The 17,926-nt window shown below is 63.4% G+C and overlaps 1 protein-coding gene and 2 long non-coding RNA genes across 4 annotated transcripts; 1 reads left to right on the forward strand and 2 right to left on the reverse strand.

Moving 5' to 3' along the window:
• Positions 1-1,649: 1,649 nt before the first annotated feature.
• On the reverse strand, positions 1,650-4,175 carry LOC124527558 (uncharacterized). The gene is made up of 3 exons (XR_006965917.1): positions 3,364-4,175; positions 3,004-3,114; positions 1,650-2,263 (listed from the first exon to the last, which is right to left on the reverse strand). It is a non-coding gene; the product is annotated as an uncharacterized LOC124527558 (long non-coding RNA).
• Positions 3,010-10,519, forward strand: EPS8L2 (EPS8 like 2). Its single transcript, XM_047100637.1, has 17 exons — positions 3,010-3,162; positions 3,734-3,883; positions 3,951-4,030; positions 4,111-4,253; positions 4,333-4,403; positions 4,570-4,696; positions 4,921-5,009; positions 5,123-5,197; positions 5,402-5,550; positions 5,670-5,802; positions 5,962-6,074; positions 7,518-7,623; positions 8,284-8,397; positions 8,784-8,856; positions 9,015-9,195; positions 9,298-9,430; positions 9,583-10,519. The coding sequence occupies exons 1-17, from the start codon at positions 3,019-3,021 to the stop codon at positions 9,664-9,666; spliced, it is 1,965 nt and encodes a 654-aa protein (XP_046956593.1). The 5' UTR covers positions 3,010-3,018; the 3' UTR covers positions 9,667-10,519.
• On the reverse strand, positions 6,703-13,039 carry LOC124527559 (uncharacterized). 2 transcript variants are annotated; one of them, XR_006965919.1, is made up of 6 exons: positions 12,750-13,039; positions 10,655-11,200; positions 10,418-10,540; positions 8,221-8,421; positions 7,529-7,617; positions 6,703-6,902 (listed from the first exon to the last, which is right to left on the reverse strand). It is a non-coding gene; the product is annotated as an uncharacterized LOC124527559 (long non-coding RNA). The 2 variants fall into 2 exon arrangements; XR_006965918.1 differs by having other exon boundaries at positions 10,418-11,200.
• Between the last annotated feature and the right edge of the window lie 4,887 nt (positions 13,040-17,926).

Raw genomic sequence — 17,926 nt, forward strand, 5'->3', positions numbered from 1 at the left:
TTATTGATAATTAGTGTTTTCTTTTCCCCCGCCCCTTGATCAATCTTGCTAGGGTTTATCACTTTCATTAATCTTTTCAGAACCAAATTTGGGCTTTGTTGATTTTTCTCTATTGTTTGTTTACTACTTTGTTGGTTTCTGCTCTTAATTTCCTTCCTTCCACTTACTCTGGGTTTTATTTGTCCTTTTCCAGTTTCTTAAAGGAAATGCTTATATCACTGATATTAAATATTTCTTCTTTTTGAACGTTTATTTATTTATTTTAATGTTTATTTATTTTTGAGAGAGGGAGAAAGAGCACAAGCTGGGGAAGGGCAGAGAGAGAGGGAGACACAGAATCCAAAGCAGGCTCCGGGCTCTAAGCCATCAGCACAGAGCCTGACATGGGGCTCGAACCCACGGAGCACGAGATCATAACCTGAGCTGAAGTCAAACACTTAACTGAGCCACCCAGGCGCCCAATGTTTATTTATTTTTGAGAGAGAGAGAGAGAGAGAGCATATGCAAGGCGGAGGAGGGACAGAGAGGGGGGGGGGGCGAGGGCAGAGGGTCCGAAGCAGGCTCCGTGCTGACGGCAGCCAGCCCGACTCGGGGATCGAACTGACAAACTGTGAGATCATGACCTGAGCCGAGGTCAGACGCTCAACCAACCGAGCCCTCCAGGTGCCCCAAACATCCCTTCTTTTCTAATATTCATTTACAGCTGTACGTCCCCCTCCATGAGCTCCTTTAGCGAAATCCTGCAAGTCTGATGCCCATGCCTTTATTGTCATTCAGTTCGGAACACCTTCTGCCCTTCCCTGGGGACCGTGTGAGCATTTGCAGCTCCAAACGCCCCCGCCCGCTGCTCGTGCTGTGTCTCTACGTTGTGCTGTGCTGTGTTTTCGTTTTCGTTTGTCTCTCGAGTATTTTCTTATTTCTCTCGTGCCTTCGTTCACCCATCGGTTGTTATGTACGAGCGTGTTGCCGAATTTCCAATTATTTGAGGGTTTTCTAGTTATCAAATGGTACTGATTTTTTATTTTACCACCACGATGGTCAGAGAGCACACTGTGCGGGGTTTCCATCGAAATGCTAGACTTGTTTTGCGGCCGGGTGCGTGGCTTTATTTGGTTTGGTTGTGCGGGTTTTGCTAACAACGTGTGCTTTGGGGCTCACCCTGCCTCCCGCGGACGGCCAGCCTTGTGTCCCGCTGCCCACTGATCCCTCTGACTGCTGATGCTCACGTAGGTTGGGACCACCCTTTCTTGTCACACTCAGTGCCGCAGGGAGCAGCCTGGTGCCCGCGCCACGTTGCACGCGTGTTCAGGTTATCTGAGTTGTGACAAGGGAGTGCGTTCGCCTTTCCAGGTGTCCTGGGCTTCTCCCCAGAGCACCTGGCGCATGCAGGGTGGGGATCCCACTTCTGCACGGTTAACCTGCACATGTGACCCGCAAGGACCCGTCAGTGCTGGGCAATAGAAGAGGTAAAACAGTGCACCTGGGGGGCTCAGTCGGTCACGCATCCGACTCGCGATTTTGGCTCAGGTCATGATCTGATGGTCTGTGAGTTCGAGCCTCACGTCCAGCTCTGCTTGGGGTTTCTCTCTTCTCTCCCTCTCTCAAAATAGATAAACTTGAAGAAAAAAAAAGTAAAACGTTCAGCAGTCGATTCATTTCAGAAGTAGTGGTGTCAGACTTGCACTCACGATTATTTTATTGAGATTGTATGCAGTCTCCTATATTAAAAAGTTATGTTGGTTTTCCTGGAGACTCTCGGTTCGTGTCTTTTGCCAATTTTTCTACCGGGGTGTTACTATTTTACTTAGTCACAGATCTTTTTCATTCGTGTATTCATTTATCATCGGTATTCTTAATAACTTTGCTTAACAAAGTAGAGCCTTGAACAAGTAAGAGCTGTCACTGTAATGCATAGTGGTCTTTATAAATATTAAGAAAACTAGCCTTCGCTATATCTATTACATCTGTTTTTCCCAATTTTTTTTTTTTACTTCGTATATGGTTGTTTGTTTGTTTGTTTGTTTGTTTTTCCCAAGCAGATTAAGTCACATTTTTCGGTCTTTTCTTCTGGGCATCTGGATTTTCTTCCTTGCTTAGGGAAGTCCCTCTGTGAAGAAGGCCTTTCTGAGATCTTCAGGAATCATCCAGTATTTTCTTCTAGCACTTTTGTAGCTGGGTCTTGACTGCCTAGAATTTAATATAGCGTTTCCCCGACTGTCGAAGCATTGTTGACTGACTTCAGCGGTGGGACACGTGGGGGAGTCTGGAGGGAGGAGGAGCCTGGGTCAGTCTTGGAGACAGAGGAAGGAGGAGGGTCCCTGGAAAGGGAGGGCTTGGCTGGCCAAGAGTCCCCAAGACCCACCCCACATGAGCTCCCCACATGGCCATTCCAGCATATTCACTGAGGGCCCACTGTGTGCCAGCCACTGTCCCTGGCACTGGGGAGATAGCAGTGAACCCAGCAGCCAGAAAAGAAACAAAGGAGCACATCATGTTCAGCATAATGTCGGATCGTGGTCAATAAAGACAAGGCAGGCCAGGAGCTGGAGTGATGCCGTGGCCAGGCAGGAACAGCAGGTCTGAGCAGAGCCCTGAAGGAAAAGAGAGCTGGAGAAGAGTAGGGGAGGCAAGGTGGGGACAGACCATGCAAAGGCCCTGCGGTGACCCTGAACCAGGTCTTCTGGGGAGCAGGGAGGCTAGCGTTCCTGGAGCCCAGCTACAGGAGATGGGGAAGGGTGAGGGATCGTCTGTGTAGGACTCCCAAGGGTTTTATCAGGGCATGTCCGCGGCCCCCACGGACATCCACGAAGGCAGAGCAGAGACCTCCCCTTAAGGTAGGGCTGTGTCTCTTCAGACCGCCCCGGGCAGGGATGTCCGCCCCCCCACCCCAGGCTCCCAGGGTTGGGCATGACCCCTCAGGCCCCCGGGGTGCAACCCCTCGGCCCTGGTTCTGGGCACTAGGAGGGCTCTCCCCAGAGTGACTCCCCCGCCCGTCCCCAGCACCTGGCCACGTTCATCATGGACAAGAGTGAGGCCATCGCGTCCGTGGAGGACGCCATCCGGAAACTGGTGCAGCTGAGCTCCAAGGAGAAGGTCTGGACACAGGAGATGCTGCTGCAGGTCAACGACCAGTCACTGCGGCTGCTGGACGTGGAGTCCCAGGTGCGGTGGTGGCAGGGCCGCAGGGACACGGCCCAGCCGCTCAGCGGGGCCTCCGGGCGGGGCGCGGGGGGCGGGGGCGGGGGTGGTGGCTCCATCTGGGGGCGGAGCCTCCCGCGGGGCGGGGCCTGCGTTGGGGGCGGGGCTCCTGCGGGGGCGGGGCAGGCTGAGTGGGGCGCTGGGCGGCAGGCAGGGCAGGGAGACCTGGGCGGGGCTGAGCATCCGGGGCAGCCGTGTCCCAACAGCGGCGCCTCGTCCAGCCCTGGCAAGAGCCCGTCCACCCGCCGTGCCAACACAGGGCCTGGCTATGTCCGGGGGTCCGGCGTGCCACGGCTGTGGCCACGGCCTGGCAGAGTCCGTGCCTGGGTCTGCGTCGGCGCCACGCCCCTCCTGTGTGCGTCTGTGTCCGCGGGCGCCCCCCACGGGCCGGGCTCGCCACTCACGCCCGCGCCCCGGGCACCGCGCCCCCGGGGCTGGGAGCGCGCGTCCGCGGCGGTGCCCGCGCTCGAGTCACGAGTGGGGGTCGCGACCCTGAGGCACCGCTGAGCCCACACCCGAGCCCCCTGCCTCCCAGGAAGAGCTGGAGAACTTCCCGCTGCCCACCGTGCGGCACAGCCAGACGGTGCTGGACCAGCTGCGGTACCCGTCCGTGCTGCTGCTCGTGTGCCAGGACTCGGAGCAGAGCAAGCCCGACATCCACTTCTTCTACTGCGACGAGGTGGAGGTGAGGAGGGGGCGGCGGCCGGGGCGGGGGCGGGGTCCCGAGCCGGCCTGACGCCCCGTCCCGCCAGGCGGAGCTCGTGCACGAGGACATCGAGAGCGCGCTGGCCGACTGCCGTCTGGGGAAGAAGATGCGGCCGCAGACCCTGAAGTAGGTGCGGGAGCGCGGCGGCGGGCAGGGCCGGGTGTGCGGCGGGGCCGGGCTGAGCGGGCCTCTGCCCCCCACTGCAGGGGCCACCGGGAGAAGATCCGGCAGCGGCAGTCGGTCCTGCCCGCCCCCAAGGGCCCAGCCCCCATCCCCTTCCAGCGCCACGGCGGTGACTCTCCGTCCAGCAAGAACCGAGTGGGCCCGCCCGTGCCCCTCAGCGAGCCGAGTACGCGGAGGGAGGAGCCGGAGGGAGCGGGAGGGGGCGGCCGCCGTCGGTGGCACCTGACTCTGCCTCCCGCATCCAGGCTTCCGCCGTCGGGAGTCGCAGGACGAGGAGCCGCGGGCTGTGCTGGCCCAGAAGATAGAGAAGGAAACGGTGGGTCTCGCGGCCCGAGCCCCCATCAGGCGTGGGCCCCTCCGGCCAGCCCCCAGCCAGCAGCCACCTCCTCCCCGAGGCCAGGGACCAGGAGACAGTGCGTGGGACTGTCCCTGCAGCTGGTGGGGGCGCCTCAGACTGACCCCTGCCTCCGCTCTGACCCCAGCAAATCCTCAACTGCGCCCTGGACGACATCGAGTGGTTCGTGGCTCGGCTGCAGAAGGCGGCCGAGGCTTTCAAACAGCTGAACCAGCGCAAGAGGGGGAAGAAGAAGGGGAAGAAGGGGCCAGCAGGTGCGGAGGGGGTGGGGTGGAGGCCGGAGGGGACAGCGGCTGGGGTTGGGGGGATGCCTGAGAGGATGGAGAGACCGCGGCGCGGCTGAGGCGGATGGATAGTGGTCACGGGGACAGGTGGCTACTGGGCTGCAAGAGGTCCGGTCTGAGCAGGTGGCTGCCGGGTGGCTGCTGGGGGCAGTGACTGGGCCAGCCAGGCTCATAGGCACTGCCCCACATTCCAGAGGGCGTCCTTACGCTCCGGGCACGGCCCCCCTCGGAGGCCGAGTTTGTTGACTGTTTCCAGAAAATCAAGCTGGCTATCAACCTGCTTGTGAGTACACTAACTCTTTCCCACCCTCTGTGCCGACATCGGGGGGGCCCGGGTCCTTGCCACCCTTATCCCCGACGCCATCCCCCCACCCATCTGTGTGCCCCCCGCCCCAGGCCAAGCTGCAGAAGCACATCCAGAACCCCAGCGCTGCGGAACTGGTGCACTTCCTCTTTGGACCGCTAGACCTGGTGCCTGGGGCTGGGGGGGTGGGGAGCAGGGCCCCGGGGTGGTTTGCCCCGGCCGAAGGTGGGGGGACGCAAGTGCCCACCTCGGGCAGGCAGCTGGGGCCACGCGTCCACGCTGTGAGCGTGCTGGCCTGTGGTGCTGCAAGTGAGCGAGCTGGGGTTGGGGGCCGGTGGGCAGGGCCCTCTCTGAACCCCACTGTGCCCCAGATCGTCAGCACCTGTGGGGGCCCAGACATCGCATGCTCCGTCACCAGCCCCGTGCTCTCCCGCGACGCCGTGGGCTTCCTGCGAGGCCACCTAGTCCCCAAGGAGACGACGCTGTGGGAGTCACTGGGGGAGACATGGACGCGCCCCCGGTGCGTCAGCAGGCGGGGAGCGCGGGGAGGGGTGATGCAGGGCGTGGGGTGCGAACTTGGCGGGTGGGCTGGGCTCCAGTGGGTGGGCGTAGCTCACCCCCAGGACCTCCCACCCCCAGCTCTGAGTGGCCACGGGAGCCGCAGGTACCCCTCTACGTGCCCAAGTTCCACAGCGGCTGGGAGCCACCCCTGGATGTGCTGCAGGAGGCTCCCTGGGAAGTGGAGGGGCTGGCGTCTGCCCCAGATGACGAGGTCAGAGCACCCACACCCCCCCCCCTCCAGCGCCGCTGGCCATCTGCGTCCTCCACCAGTGCTCACCTCTTCGGCCCACCTCTGTCCACTGCCCTCACCACGCCTCCCTACCCTGGCCCTCACCCCATGCCAAGCCCAGGTGGTCCTTCTTCCCCACAGCCGACTCCAGTGAGCCGACTGTCCTTTCGAAACTCCCCAAAACACAGCCTCGTACCTGAGCCCACACCTCCGGTGGACGTCCTCCCACCAGTCAGCTCCCCGCACGCTCACAGGTAAGTTCCTCTTAAAAACGAGAGTGTGGGGGCGCCTGGGTGGTGCAGTCGGTTAAGCGTCCGACTTCAGCCAGGTCACGATCTCGCGGTCCGGGAGTTCGAGCCCCGAGTCGGGCTCTGGGCTGATGGCTCAGAGCCTGGAGCCTGTTTCCGATTCTGTGTCTCCCTCTCTCTTTGCCCCTCCCCCGTTCATGCTCTGTCTCTCTCTGTCCCAAAAATAAATAAACGTTGAAAAAAAAAAAAAATTTAAAAACGAGAGTGTGGCACTCACTCCTAGAAATGCGGAGATTCTGACGTGAGTATGCTGCCACCAGGTGGCGGCAGATGTTTTGTTCGTGATGTTCAAAATACCGTTTTTCCAAACTAGAACCAGGTTTTCCTTCTAACTTTAGAACACATCCCAAACTAGCCGTAAACTCATCAGCCTAAGCCATCATCCTTTTCTGCGTCTTCTCGCGTGCGTTTCAGAATTACCGTTAGAAGTTTACTAAGGCGCCAAACTTAAGTGAGGTCACCGATCCCTGTCACCTCGTTGGCACTGATTCAGGCTTAACCTCAGAGCCAGAGAGGAGACTGAAGGTCTGAGCTACGGACGGTCGTTCTCCCCGCCCCCCCCCCCCCACACACCCTTCAACAGACTCAGGGCCTGGGGGACTCCCGTCCCTTCCTCCCCCACCTCCTCCTTTCTGTTCCCACTCCTGGCCCCTGCCAGATCCCAGGATTCGGTTTCAGGAGGGGAGGGGGCCGAAACCTGTACCTTAAACGAGCACGCCCCTCTCTGCTGCACACCGGCAGCTTGATGTCCTTGGTGCCCCGCCCAGGGCCACCCTGGAAGACACATTTTCATCCTCTGGTCTCCAGTCCGGCCAGTCCTGGCTCCGGAGCCACGTCAGCCCCGGCCCCCTCGCCTGCACGGTGTCCCGAGGCCCACGGCCGTGTGAGGAGGCGGCGGCCCAGACTGACCGGGGGGGGGGGGGGGACAGCCCGGCCCGGGGGCAGCCGCAGGCCAGCTCCTTGCTGTGGCCGGAACGCCCTCGGTCAGGGCAGCCCCTCACCCCGCGCCCCTGCAGCTCGTGGGCAGTCCTCTGTGCCGTACCGACTGCCCCCCCTCGGTGACCAGCTGCTCCCAGGCGTGGCGGTGCCCTGTCATTTCTCGGGTACGGGTCTGGCTCTGGTTCCCCTGGGGGGCCGGGCCCGGAGACCCCTGACGTGGGCTGGGCCGGGGCAGGCCTTGTTGTGCCCACAGGCCCCGGCGTCCCACCCCGCTGCACGGCCCCCACCTCCGCGTGGGGCCCCAGGCGCTCTGGGGCCGTCACAGTTTCTGTTCCCGGCTGACGCGCCTCAGCCTGTCTCCTCTGCGACCTCAGAGAGCCGAACGGGAGCAGCACGCACCTGCGAAGCTGCTCCCCGGGCCCTGGGCCTCAGCCCTCCTGTTCCGCGCAGGGGCTACGAACCTGCACCGGCCATGGCCAAGTACGTCAGGATCCTCTATGATTTCACGGCCCGGAATGCCAACGAGCTGTCAGTGCTCAAGGACGAGGTCCTGGAGGTGAGCAGGAGCCTGGGCTGTGGAGGGCGGGGCGGGGGGGACCGCACGCAGCAGCCAGGCTGCCTGACGCCGGCCCGTGGCACGTCCGTCCCACCCCGTCCCCGGGATCCCGACCCCCGGACTCCAGTCCGGGTCCGCAGCCTGCCCGCCCCGCCCCCCCAAACAGCCTGGCTGAAAGGCTTCCCGGTCTTGGGTCTCTCAGAGGGGGCCCAGGGGCCCCTGTGCTCGGCTAGGCGGGGCTCACGCTGGAGGATGGGCCTTCCCTGTGGCCATCTGGGGGACCCTCCAACTCAGCCCGGGTTCGTCATTCACACCCGGCCCTGGAGCCCCCTTGAGGCCCCATCCATCTGGTGCCAGTCGTGAATCCAGGCCATCCGGTGGGGGACAGAAAGTGGAGCGGGCTGGGGGGGTGGGTGATCTACATGCACAAGGCTAGAGGCACCTTGCAGGAGGCCGCTGCAGCGGGGTGGGGGGAGGTAGCCGCGTGGGTGGGATGGAAGGCTGGGCAGGGCGGGGGCTCCTAGGGGCGGCTCATGGCAGCCCCATAGGACTGGGGGAGGCTGAGCTTAGAGACGCCTAGAACTCTCTCTGGCGCACCTGTAAAGAGGGGTTCCCGCCCCCTGCGCTGGTGCCCGTGACGAGAGGAAGGGCTGCCCGCAGGTGCTGGAAGATGGCCACCAGTGGTGGAAGCTTCGGAATCGCAGTGGCCAGGCCGGCTACGTGCCTTGCAGCATCCTGGACGAGACTCGGCTGGAGGACGTCCCCCCAGAGCAGGTGAGCGGGAGGAGGGGGACCTTGCTGTCGCGGAGGAGCAGGTGCAGCCACATCTCAGGAGAGACGCCCCCTCCCCCATCCCACCCCCCCCCCCCACAAAACATCCCACCACCCCCACCCCCCACAAAACACCCCCCGCCCCCCTCACCCCCACCACCCCCACCACCCCCCACCCCACACCCCCCAGAAAACACTCCCATGCCCCCCACCCTCCACCTCCACATCCTTCACCCCCCACCCCCATACCCCCCACGAAACACCCCCAACACCCCACCCCACCCCCTGCTCTGAGTCCTGGAGTCCTCCCTGCCGGCCAGGCCCTGAGAGGGGGGGAGCTGAAGCTGGTGGCACCCCCACCCGCTCGCCTCTTTCCCCCACCCTTGCAGGCCAGTCTGAAATACTGGGGTCCCGCCAGCCCCACCCACAAGCTGCCCCCAAGCTTCGCAGGGAACAAAGAAGGTGAGAGGCGCTCTGCTGGGGGATGAGGGCCGGCGGACGGGTGCGGGTCCGGGGGCCCGGGGTGCCCTGGGGGAGGCAGGGGGAGGAGGGTCCCCGTCCAGTGTGGGGGAGCCCTGGATCAGCTCGGGCGGGGCCTGAGTGCAGGGCGCCCCCCGCAGAGCTGATCCACCACATGGACGAGGTCAACGACGAGCTCATCAAGAAGATTAGCAACATCAAAACGCAGCCGCAGCGGCACTTCCGCGTGGAGCGCAGCCAGCCCGTGGGCCTGCCGCTCACCTACGAGTCCGACCCCCACGAGGTCCGCGCCTGGCTGGAAGCCAAGGCCTTCAGCCCGCGGTGAGCGGGGCCCGCGGGCGGGGTGGCGCGGGGGTGCGCGAGGCCTTCACCTGGGGGGGGGGCCCGCCCTGACGCCCACCCCCCTCCCGCCCCCGGCCCCAGGATCGTGGAGAACCTGGGCATTCTGACCGGAGCCCAGCTCTTCTCGCTCAACAAAGAGGAACTGAAGAAGGTGTGTGGGGAGGAGGGCATCCGCGTGTACAGCCAGCTCACCGTGCAGAAGGCGGTCCTGGAGGTGAGTGGGCGTCCCACGCCGCCCGGCCCCTCGCTCCCCGCCGCCGCCCCCCTACCCGCGCTCCTAGATCGCCTGCCGAGGGGGAGGGGGAGGCCGTGGGGCCCTGGCCTGCGGGGCCCTAGGCTGAGGCTGCCGCACCCCTCCCTCCCCAGAAGCAGCAAGGTGGCTCGGAGCTGGAGGAACTCATGAGCAGGTTTCATTCCAAGACGCAGAGGAGAGTGGAGGAGGACAGCTAGAGCCGGCCGGCAGGGCCCACCCCAGTGCGTGGAGGGTTATTTTTGGATGTGTGTATGTTTCGTATCATGGACGTGGAGTGGGGGGCGGCTGGGGGCGCCTCACCTGCCTCGTGGCACGTGGCCTGTCCTCGGGCTCCCCAGCGCCTCGGCCCCCCCCCAGGCTGCCTGCCCCAAGGCCCTGTTCCGCCAAACTAGCCGCCCGGAGATGCCAGCCCCTCACGCACCTGCCCCTGAAGCCAGAGCCGTGGCCTTTCCAGCCCCGCCCCGCCCCCTTCCCGGCTTTCAGACCCACCCCCTCCCTGAGGCCACAGGACCCCCACGCGGCGGCCGGGACTTATCCTTTGCCCCCCCCCCCGCCCCGTTCACATGGGGGCTCCTCCTGGCGCTTGTGACCCTGGCCCCAACCTCGTGCCCCTGGCTGCTGCTTCTCACGTGCCTGTGGATGGGCTGCGGGCCAGAAGGGCAGGAGGCCCCAGCCACCCCGGGCGCCGAGCGGGGCCTCGCCCCCAGGTATTGCCCACAGCACCCACCCAGCGCATCGCTCCCCAAAGGTGGCCGGGGGGGGGGTGGCTCCAGGCTCCGCTGGGGCAGGGTGCGGGCTCCACCCTTTCAGGGAGCGGGGAGCCAGGTTGGACTGGATATGCTCTCACCCAAGCATGGCCTGCGACGCCCCCATCCCAACGCCGCTCCTGCCCCCAAGGCAGAGCCCAAGAAAGGAACTTTCTCTGACCGGGTCTCAGGCCAGGCTCACCCTGCGTGCTGTGTGGGTGGGGGGTGAGTCTTGGAGCCCTGAACTCTGCAGAGATGACAGGTGACCAAGGTTCAAAGGCCGTGTCATTAAAGCAGTTAAGCATGCTCGCAGCCAGTCTGTCTCCTGCGGGTGGGGATGGGGTCACTGTGGGCCTGGAGCTCCCCCCTGCAATGGCACCCTTTGTAAGAGCCACTGGGCAGAGGGCAGGCCGTGGACATCCCAAGTGAGGCCACTTACCCCGGACTCCAGGGGGTGCGCCCAGGAGCCCCTCGCCTGCACACGTGTCCGAGCGGGCCTGGGGGATGTTTCTGGGAGGTGAGGGCCTGAGGGGGGCCCTGCTCATTCTGCTGGCCGTGACCCCCGACTCAGGCCAGGGGTCCAGAAGGCCCAATCTCAGCCCCAAGCTGAGTGAGGGAGGCACCCTAGGGGAGGGTGTGGATGGACGGACATGGGACTGGGTTGGCCGTCAGCTGTGATGGCGTCAGCGCAGGAGCGGGGGGGTCCCTGAGCACACAGTGGGCTGCGCTCTGCACCCCAGGACACTTGGACCGCAGGCCAGTGCCCACCTGAGCTCACATGGGCCCCACCCTCGGAGGAGGCCTCTGGCGCCCTCTGCTGGCAGCTCTGAGTGCTGTGGTGCTTGGCGTCCAGGGGGCACCCTAGTACCTGGCCGGATGGGGGGCATCTCCACCCGTGTTTCCCCCAAGCAGCTGGTGGACCAGTCCTGGGGTCTCTATGTGGCGGGCAGGACAACCGCAGGGGGCTCGGAGGCAGAGGTTGTACCTGTGGGGTTGGGGGACGGAGAGGGCTGTCGTCGGGTCTGGCGCTGAGCCCGGCCCCGCCCTCAGGCCTCAGAAGCCCCAACTCTCAGCTGGGACAGGCCATGTGGGGCCGGGTCTAGGCAGCAGGGCTGGGTCAGCAGGAGCTGGGACTGCCGTGCCCTCTGGACCACCACCGAGCCTTGACCACTGGGGCCTCTCCACCCCAGGAGAGGAAGGTCCTCCCCCAGACCCGAGGCTGGGAGAGGAAGGTCGATCCTCCCAGGCAGAACCCGGGAGACAGGGAAATAGTACGCAGAAGGAAAAGGGATCAGATGGGGTGTTGGCTCTCCTTCCAGAAACCCACAGCTACCTTCAGTCCGGAGCCACCGGGAGGGATAGGCCTCTGACTGGACACCCCCCCCCCCACAGCCCTATTTGGCTGAACTCCTCCTTTGGAGCAGTGGTGGGGACCCCGGCTCCCCCTGCTCCCAGTCCCCCCACTCGCCCGCCCCCTGCCCCCACCCAGCAGGGTTCTGCCTTCACCAGGATGGTACGGGCTTTGGGGACACTGCCTTCGCGCTGGGGAGCGCAGTGATGGGCCCAGAGTCCCATAGCTATCAGGACAGCTGTGAGGAGTCACTGTGCTCTCTGCTCTGAGGGCACTGCTGTCCAGGGCTCCCAGACTGGGGATGTCCGAGCTCCGCCCTCCCTGGCCCCCTGGTGACCTCAGTGTCTGTGAAGTAGGCAAGGCTGAAGAACAAGGCACTGAGGGGCCAGGCCACTTGCCTAGGGCCCCAGAGCAGGGGAGGAGTCGGACTCCAATGCGGTTTGGCCTGATTTGTGTCCCTAACCTCTCACCTCCTCGCCTCCCACACCGGACTGGCCAAGCAGGGAAGAGGAGGGTCTGGAAGGGTGGTGGGGACCACAGAGCGTCTGACCATGGGCGGAGCCAGGAGCGGCACACTGGGCAAGGGGGGTGGGCTGCCGTGTGGCATCCGCCCTGTGCCCGGCTACGCTGGAGCGAACGTCTCCTTAGACAACGCCCGTCTCTGTCTCGGGGACAGGCGCGTCTTTGTGGCCCTCCCGCGACCGGCGTGGCTCCCCTCTCCCCCTCCCCGACAGCTGATCTCACATCCCATGGCTGAGCCCGCACGGGGCGGCCAGGGGGTGGGGAGGCTTCCCTGCCATTTAAAAAGAGGCTTTTCCTTTTCCTTCCTGCACGAAGCCCGGCGTCCAGATCTGCACAACACACGTCGATGCCCCTCCTCTCGCCATGTTGTTTGAAGAGGACCTGTTTTGCGCTGAAATGCGCTCGTTGTGTGTCGAGCGCTGGCTCCCCAAGATACCACCATGTGACTGTGGCTCGATCTCGAGCTACAGGGGCTCGCCTGCCTGTCGACACTTAGCGGGGTCTGAGGGGTGAGCGGGCGAGGTGGGGTATTGTGAGGTTTCAGGGTCTGGATTAAGCCAGGGTTGTTAGACGCTTGACGAGGACTGGGCAAACGCGAGACCTATTCCCTCAGGACTGGCGGGCGCGTAGAGGGTTGGAAGTGACCGGGGGATCCACGCACCTGCTTGAGCCGCGGCTACCTCCCGGCCCCGGGGCCACAGCCTCAGGAAACCCCCAAAACAACATCTTCCCAGTGTTTCCTGCCTCGTGCCGCTGACGAGCTGTGTGCTGTGGGTGGTTCGGCGCCTGGTCTATCGGTGCTGTTGTTGAAGGAAGGATAAGCGCGTGCCTTTCCATTTTCGTAGTTGTATTTTCTGCTATAGTAAACGTCAATAGAGGTAACCTACGTAAACAAAACCTCCCCGGGACCCTCGATATTTTTTGACTGTGTGAAAGGGTCCCGAGGCCCCGGTTTGAGACCATTGACGTGGACTCCACAGGTGCACCCCTGCCGAGAAACAGGAGCCCGCACTCGCGGTGGGAAATGGCCGAGCTGCGCGTGGGCAGCTGTGGGGGAGCCGCAAGTTCCCTCCCCCCCCACCCCGCCACCCCGGAGCAGGTGCTCGAAGTGAGCCTGCGCAGAAAGGCAGAGGGAAGCGGCAAACGCAGGAAGCTGGCCAATGGCCAAGGTTGACGGGCGCGTGGACGGCCCCCGGGGTCTGCGTGTCCCCCGGAGCGCGCCCCCGGGACCCTCTGTGGCGGGCACACGGGGGAGGGGCGAGGGCCCCCTGCGGGTGTGGGGAGCAGGGGAGCGGCGTGTGGGTGTCACAGCAGAGCCAGGCAGGGGGAGAAACTGAATGCAGGTGCATGTGGGAGAAGTGCTCAGTGAGGAAATGAGAGGGTGACGGTCACACCGTGCGAACGAAGCACGGGGATGAAAAGGGAAGAATCGAGATTCAGAAACGATACACCTCTTGCGAGAAGGCGAGTAAACCGAGTAAGCGTAGGCGCTGGAAGCGCTCCTTAGTGGCAGGAAATGGATCTGAAAGGGAAGCAACGTGTAAATTAAAAAGAGCAGGAACAGATTCAGACGACCAAATACTCGCCCTCCCGCCCATGACCTTGAGTCTGGCGGCCCGACCGCCAGAGTAACCGCTGTCCTGACAGGCGTGGGTCCTTCCGACCAGCGCGTTTCTGTCCTCACAACCTGCGTGCGTTGCCCCGAATGCCGTTCGTGGTCGCCGCTCGCGTCTTTGAGCAGGAAGTTTAAAAAGTGCAAGGGAGTTTCTAAGGCAAGCCTCACCTGCCCCAGCCCAAGGTCGCCAACAAGGACAAGCCAGCCGTGGGGAGGCACCCGTGGCTGCAAACAGGGGCCTCCCGCCATGGCCACGAGGGTGGGACAGGGTGCAGTGGCTCCGTCTACACCTGCGGGTGACACAGCCCGGGCAGAGCCACCCAGCTAGGCCGCTCCCAGATTCTTTTTATTTTGTAATTGTGATAAAATACACACAACATAGAAAGTACTGTCTTCACCGACTCTTAAGCGTGCAGCTCAGGGGCGCTAAGCACCTTCACGCCATTGTGCGCCCATCCCCACCCTCCGTCTCCAGAACTTTCCATCTTCCCAAACGGAAGCTCTGTCCCCGTGAATCACGGACCCCGGCCCCTCCCCCAGCCCCGGCGCCCACCGTCCACTCTCTGTCCCTGTGAATCACGGACCCCGGCCCCTCCCCCAGCCCCGGCGCCCACCGTCCACTCTCTGTCCCCGTGAATCACGGACCCCGGCCCCTCCCCCAGCCCCGGCGCCCACCGTCCACTCTCCGTCTCCGGGAACCTGGAGACTCCAGGGACCTCGTGTGAGGGGATCACACGTGAACATCACGTTCCCCGGGTCCATCCACGCTCCCCCCAGCGATGCTCCCACACCCAGTGCCTCTCCAGGCTAACCCCAGACCTGAGCTCTAGACCTCTAACCCTCCCGCTGCTCCCCTCGCACCTAAACCAGAGGGTGCCCCTGCCCCCCCACCCTTGACCTGCTCGCCCCCCCCCACCTTCCCGCACAGCCAGCTCTACCAGCAGAGCTCTGCTTGCGGCCTCACCCACTGTCCCTGCCCCTGGGAAAAGCGGTGGCCCCTCCCCCCCCCCAGCGTCAGTCTGACATGACACAGGGCCCGGAGAGATCGTGTATTTTTTTTGACATTTATTTATTGATTTTTGAGACAGAGCTGGAGCACCAGCAGGGGAGGGGCAGAGAGAGAGGGAGGCAGAGGATCCGAAGCAGCTCTGAGCCGTCAGCAGAGAGCCCGACGCGGGGCCTGAACCCACAAGCCGGGAGATCATGACCTGAGCCGAAGTCAGACGCTCCACCGACTGAGCCACCCAGGAGCCCCCAGACAGATCCTTTAAAACCTAAGTCCCGGGGCGCCTGACTGGTTCAGTCGGTGGAGCGTGTGACTCTTGATCTTGGGGTCGTGAGTTTGAGCCCCACCTGGGGTGTAGAGATTACCTAAATAAATAAAACTCCAAAATAAATAAAAAGATAAAACCCAAGTCCTACCCCATCCCCCCCCCCCCCCCCGCTGCCAATGCCAAGCCCTCCGGGCTCTGACCCAGGTCCCTGTGGAGGGCGGGACGGTCTGCGATGCCCTGCTTGGCTCTCCTCCAGGCCCTGGAGCCTTTGCTCCGAGGCCAGCTTCTCAGCAAGGCCTCCCCGCTGCCTGTCCCCGCTCTGCACAGACCAATGGCCTCTGCCCTACGGCGGGCTTCCTGGTCCCCACACCCAGTCGGCCCGCGCGGCAGATCCGCCGTGCTCCCGCTCAGCGCCCAGAGCGAGCTCAGCTCTTGCTGAAAGAGAGGACTCGGGACACTCTGCGTGAGGCGCCGTTTCACACGCACAGAGGCCTCTTCTGAAGCCGCCGTGGGCAGCCCGGCCCGCGGCTCCCGGTATGTGGCTGCACAGCGTCGGCATCCATTCAGCCGCCCGTCTTCTTTCCTGCCACGGGCCCTGGGGCTGTCCTGGTCTGGCCGCAGTCCTGGGGCCCCTCCCACGAATGCCGGGCTGTGCGGGCCGTCCACGGCTTCCAAGGCCTGCGGTGAGGCTGGACCTCCCAGGCCGGCCCCCCGCCCACTGACCCCGCCTGATCTGTCCCCAGGGCTCCGTACACCAGGCACCTGGGTAGAGGTGCCAGCGAGGCTCCTGGGGGTCCCCTGCAGCCCGAGCGAGACGGCCCTGGGTGTCATCCCCGTCTTCTGCCGCACAGGCCTGCTGGATCAGGGCCTCGGGGTATGCTGGGGAGGGCTGAGCCAGGGCGGGCTGAGGCACAGGGGCCGGGCCCCTGGCCCCCACCCTAGCCCTCCTGGATGGGGTCAGAGCTGGCCAGCAGGCCTCCAGATGTTCCCCCAGAACCCCCAAGCTCCCCTCCTCACCCTCTGCTTCTATAACTCTGAGGCTTTGACTTCACCCCTTCACCCCCCTCCCCCCCTCCGCCAAAACTTACATTTCAAACTCTGGCCCTTTAAGGCTACTGTCTGGGCTTCTGTCAGAACATCCGTGTGGCAATATAGTGACTTATGGGTCCCTCTGGGTTCTAGCCGCCACCCCCCCTTCCTGAAGCACACACACACTGGGATCATGGGGTTGGCAGCAGGGGAGCAAATACGCCTTCACCGCCACTGTCCTTGCTCTTGGCCTCCCGCCAGGGGCACCACTGACTTTTCTGGGGCAGGATCCAGCCGTCGAGGCCCAGCATCGGCTGCCTTTCCGGGGGGGGGGGGGGGGATGGCTGGCCCAGAGAGCGGCCCAATTATCTGTGGGAAGGGAGGCCTGAGGTGCCCCTGGGAAGGCGTCCCCTGATGATTGTAAATGTCGGGTGATGATTCCAGGTTTTTTTTTTTTGTTTGTTTGTTTTTTTTTAAATTTTTTTTTTTCAACGTTTATTTATTTTTGGGACAGAGAGAGACAGAGCATGAACGGGGGAGGGGCAGAGAGAGAGGGAGACACAGAATCGGAAACAGGCTCCAGGCTCCGAGCCATCAGCCCAGAGCCCGACGCGGGGCCCGAACTCACGGACCGCGAGATCGTGACCTGGCTGAAGTCGGACGCTCAACCGACTGCGCCACCCAGGCGCCCCTGATTCCAGGTTTTTAACTGCAAAGTGGGATGACCACATTGAGGACAAAGGTTTACAGACCTACCTTCCTAAATGCGGGCGTGTGGTGAACACAGCAGCAAAGGGGCGAGGCCCCCGGGGCTTCCGGAAGGCTGAGGGACGGGCACAGCCCCTTCCGTGCAAGGCTGGAGGAAACGGTCCCGGCCTTGCCTGAGTCAGAGCGATTAGCAGGTGCGAAGTCCACGGACCCTTCCCTCCTCTGCCCTGGCAGCCAGGCAGCCTCTGAGAGTGACTGAGGGCTGGGCCCCTCGGGATGCCCCCTCTCTTGCTGACCCAGCGCCTCGTTCTGCATCTGCAAAAAGGGCCCGTGAGAGCTCCCGCCTCCGGGGAATCGCACCAGGGGTTGGACCCGCACGCACACCCATCTCGTTCTCACCCCGCAGGCAGTAGACCGCGCCCAGCGTCTTGCTGGCCTCGGCCAAGGGAGGGCGAGCGCCAGCACAAGGACAGCCAGGGCGAGGTCTCCACAGGCGAACCAGCCGGTCCTTCCCCCGGAGCCGCAGATCGCCTTCGCCCCCGGCCTTCCGCCTCCCAGGCCACAACGCGGGGCACGGGCCCTCCGCCGCTGCCCACACCTTACTGACACGGCACGCGTTTTTCTGCATCTGCGAGACTGTCCCCTCTAGGCCGTCACACTCAGAACGAGCAGGCAGCTGCCAAACAGGGGCTGTTTCCGATGGTTCGTGTTTTGTTTTGTTTTGCTGTAATTGTCTTTTTTTTTTTTTTTTGGTCTCACTTGATACAGTGAAGCGTACATTTCAAAGTGTTTTGACAAATGTCTCCACTGAGTGTCCGCTGCCCCTTAAAGACCCAGGGCTGAGGTCCTCAGACGCTCACGTGCCGGGAAAGCGTCCTCGCTGACCCACGGCTCCTGGCTCGGTGGGTCTGGGCAGGGAGAGAACTCACATGTCGAGAGTTCCTGGGACCTGTTGCTACTCACCTGCCCACGCTCCTAAGCATCTGGGGCGAGTATTTCTATCGCACCAGAAAGCTCCCCTGTGGCCCTTCCGGTCAGCTCCAGCCTCCCCCAGAGGCAGCCCGCCTGTCCGTGAACTTCACACGCCGGAATCCTTGGCATGCGTCCTTCGGTGTCTGGCTCCTTTCAGGCAGCACAGTGCTCCTGAGGGTTGTGCAGGGCACTGCCGGGCTCACTGGCCCTTCCTGTCGTCGCAGGGTAGCATTTCCCTGC

The sequence above is a fragment of the Lynx rufus genome, unplaced genomic scaffold (assembly GCF_022079265.1).
Source record: "Lynx rufus isolate CCGP_SWC_20201006 ecotype Redwood Valley unplaced genomic scaffold, mLynRuf1.p SCAF_50, whole genome shotgun sequence".
Taxonomy (NCBI): Eukaryota; Metazoa; Chordata; class Mammalia; order Carnivora; family Felidae; genus Lynx; species Lynx rufus.

Excerpts from the sequence above, each read along its gene's own strand:
- EPS8L2 (XM_047100637.1), top strand. The coding sequence starts at position 3,019 with ATGGACAAGAGTGAGGCCATCGCGTCCGTGGAGGACGCCATCCGGAAA. Across the intron at positions 3,163-3,733 it reads TGCTGGACGTGGAGTCCCAG|GAAGAGCTGGAGAACTTCCC; the intron begins GTGCGGTGGTGG and ends CCTGCCTCCCAG. Across the intron at positions 4,697-4,920 it reads GGGGAAGAAGGGGCCAGCAG|AGGGCGTCCTTACGCTCCGG; the intron begins GTGCGGAGGGGG and ends CCCACATTCCAG.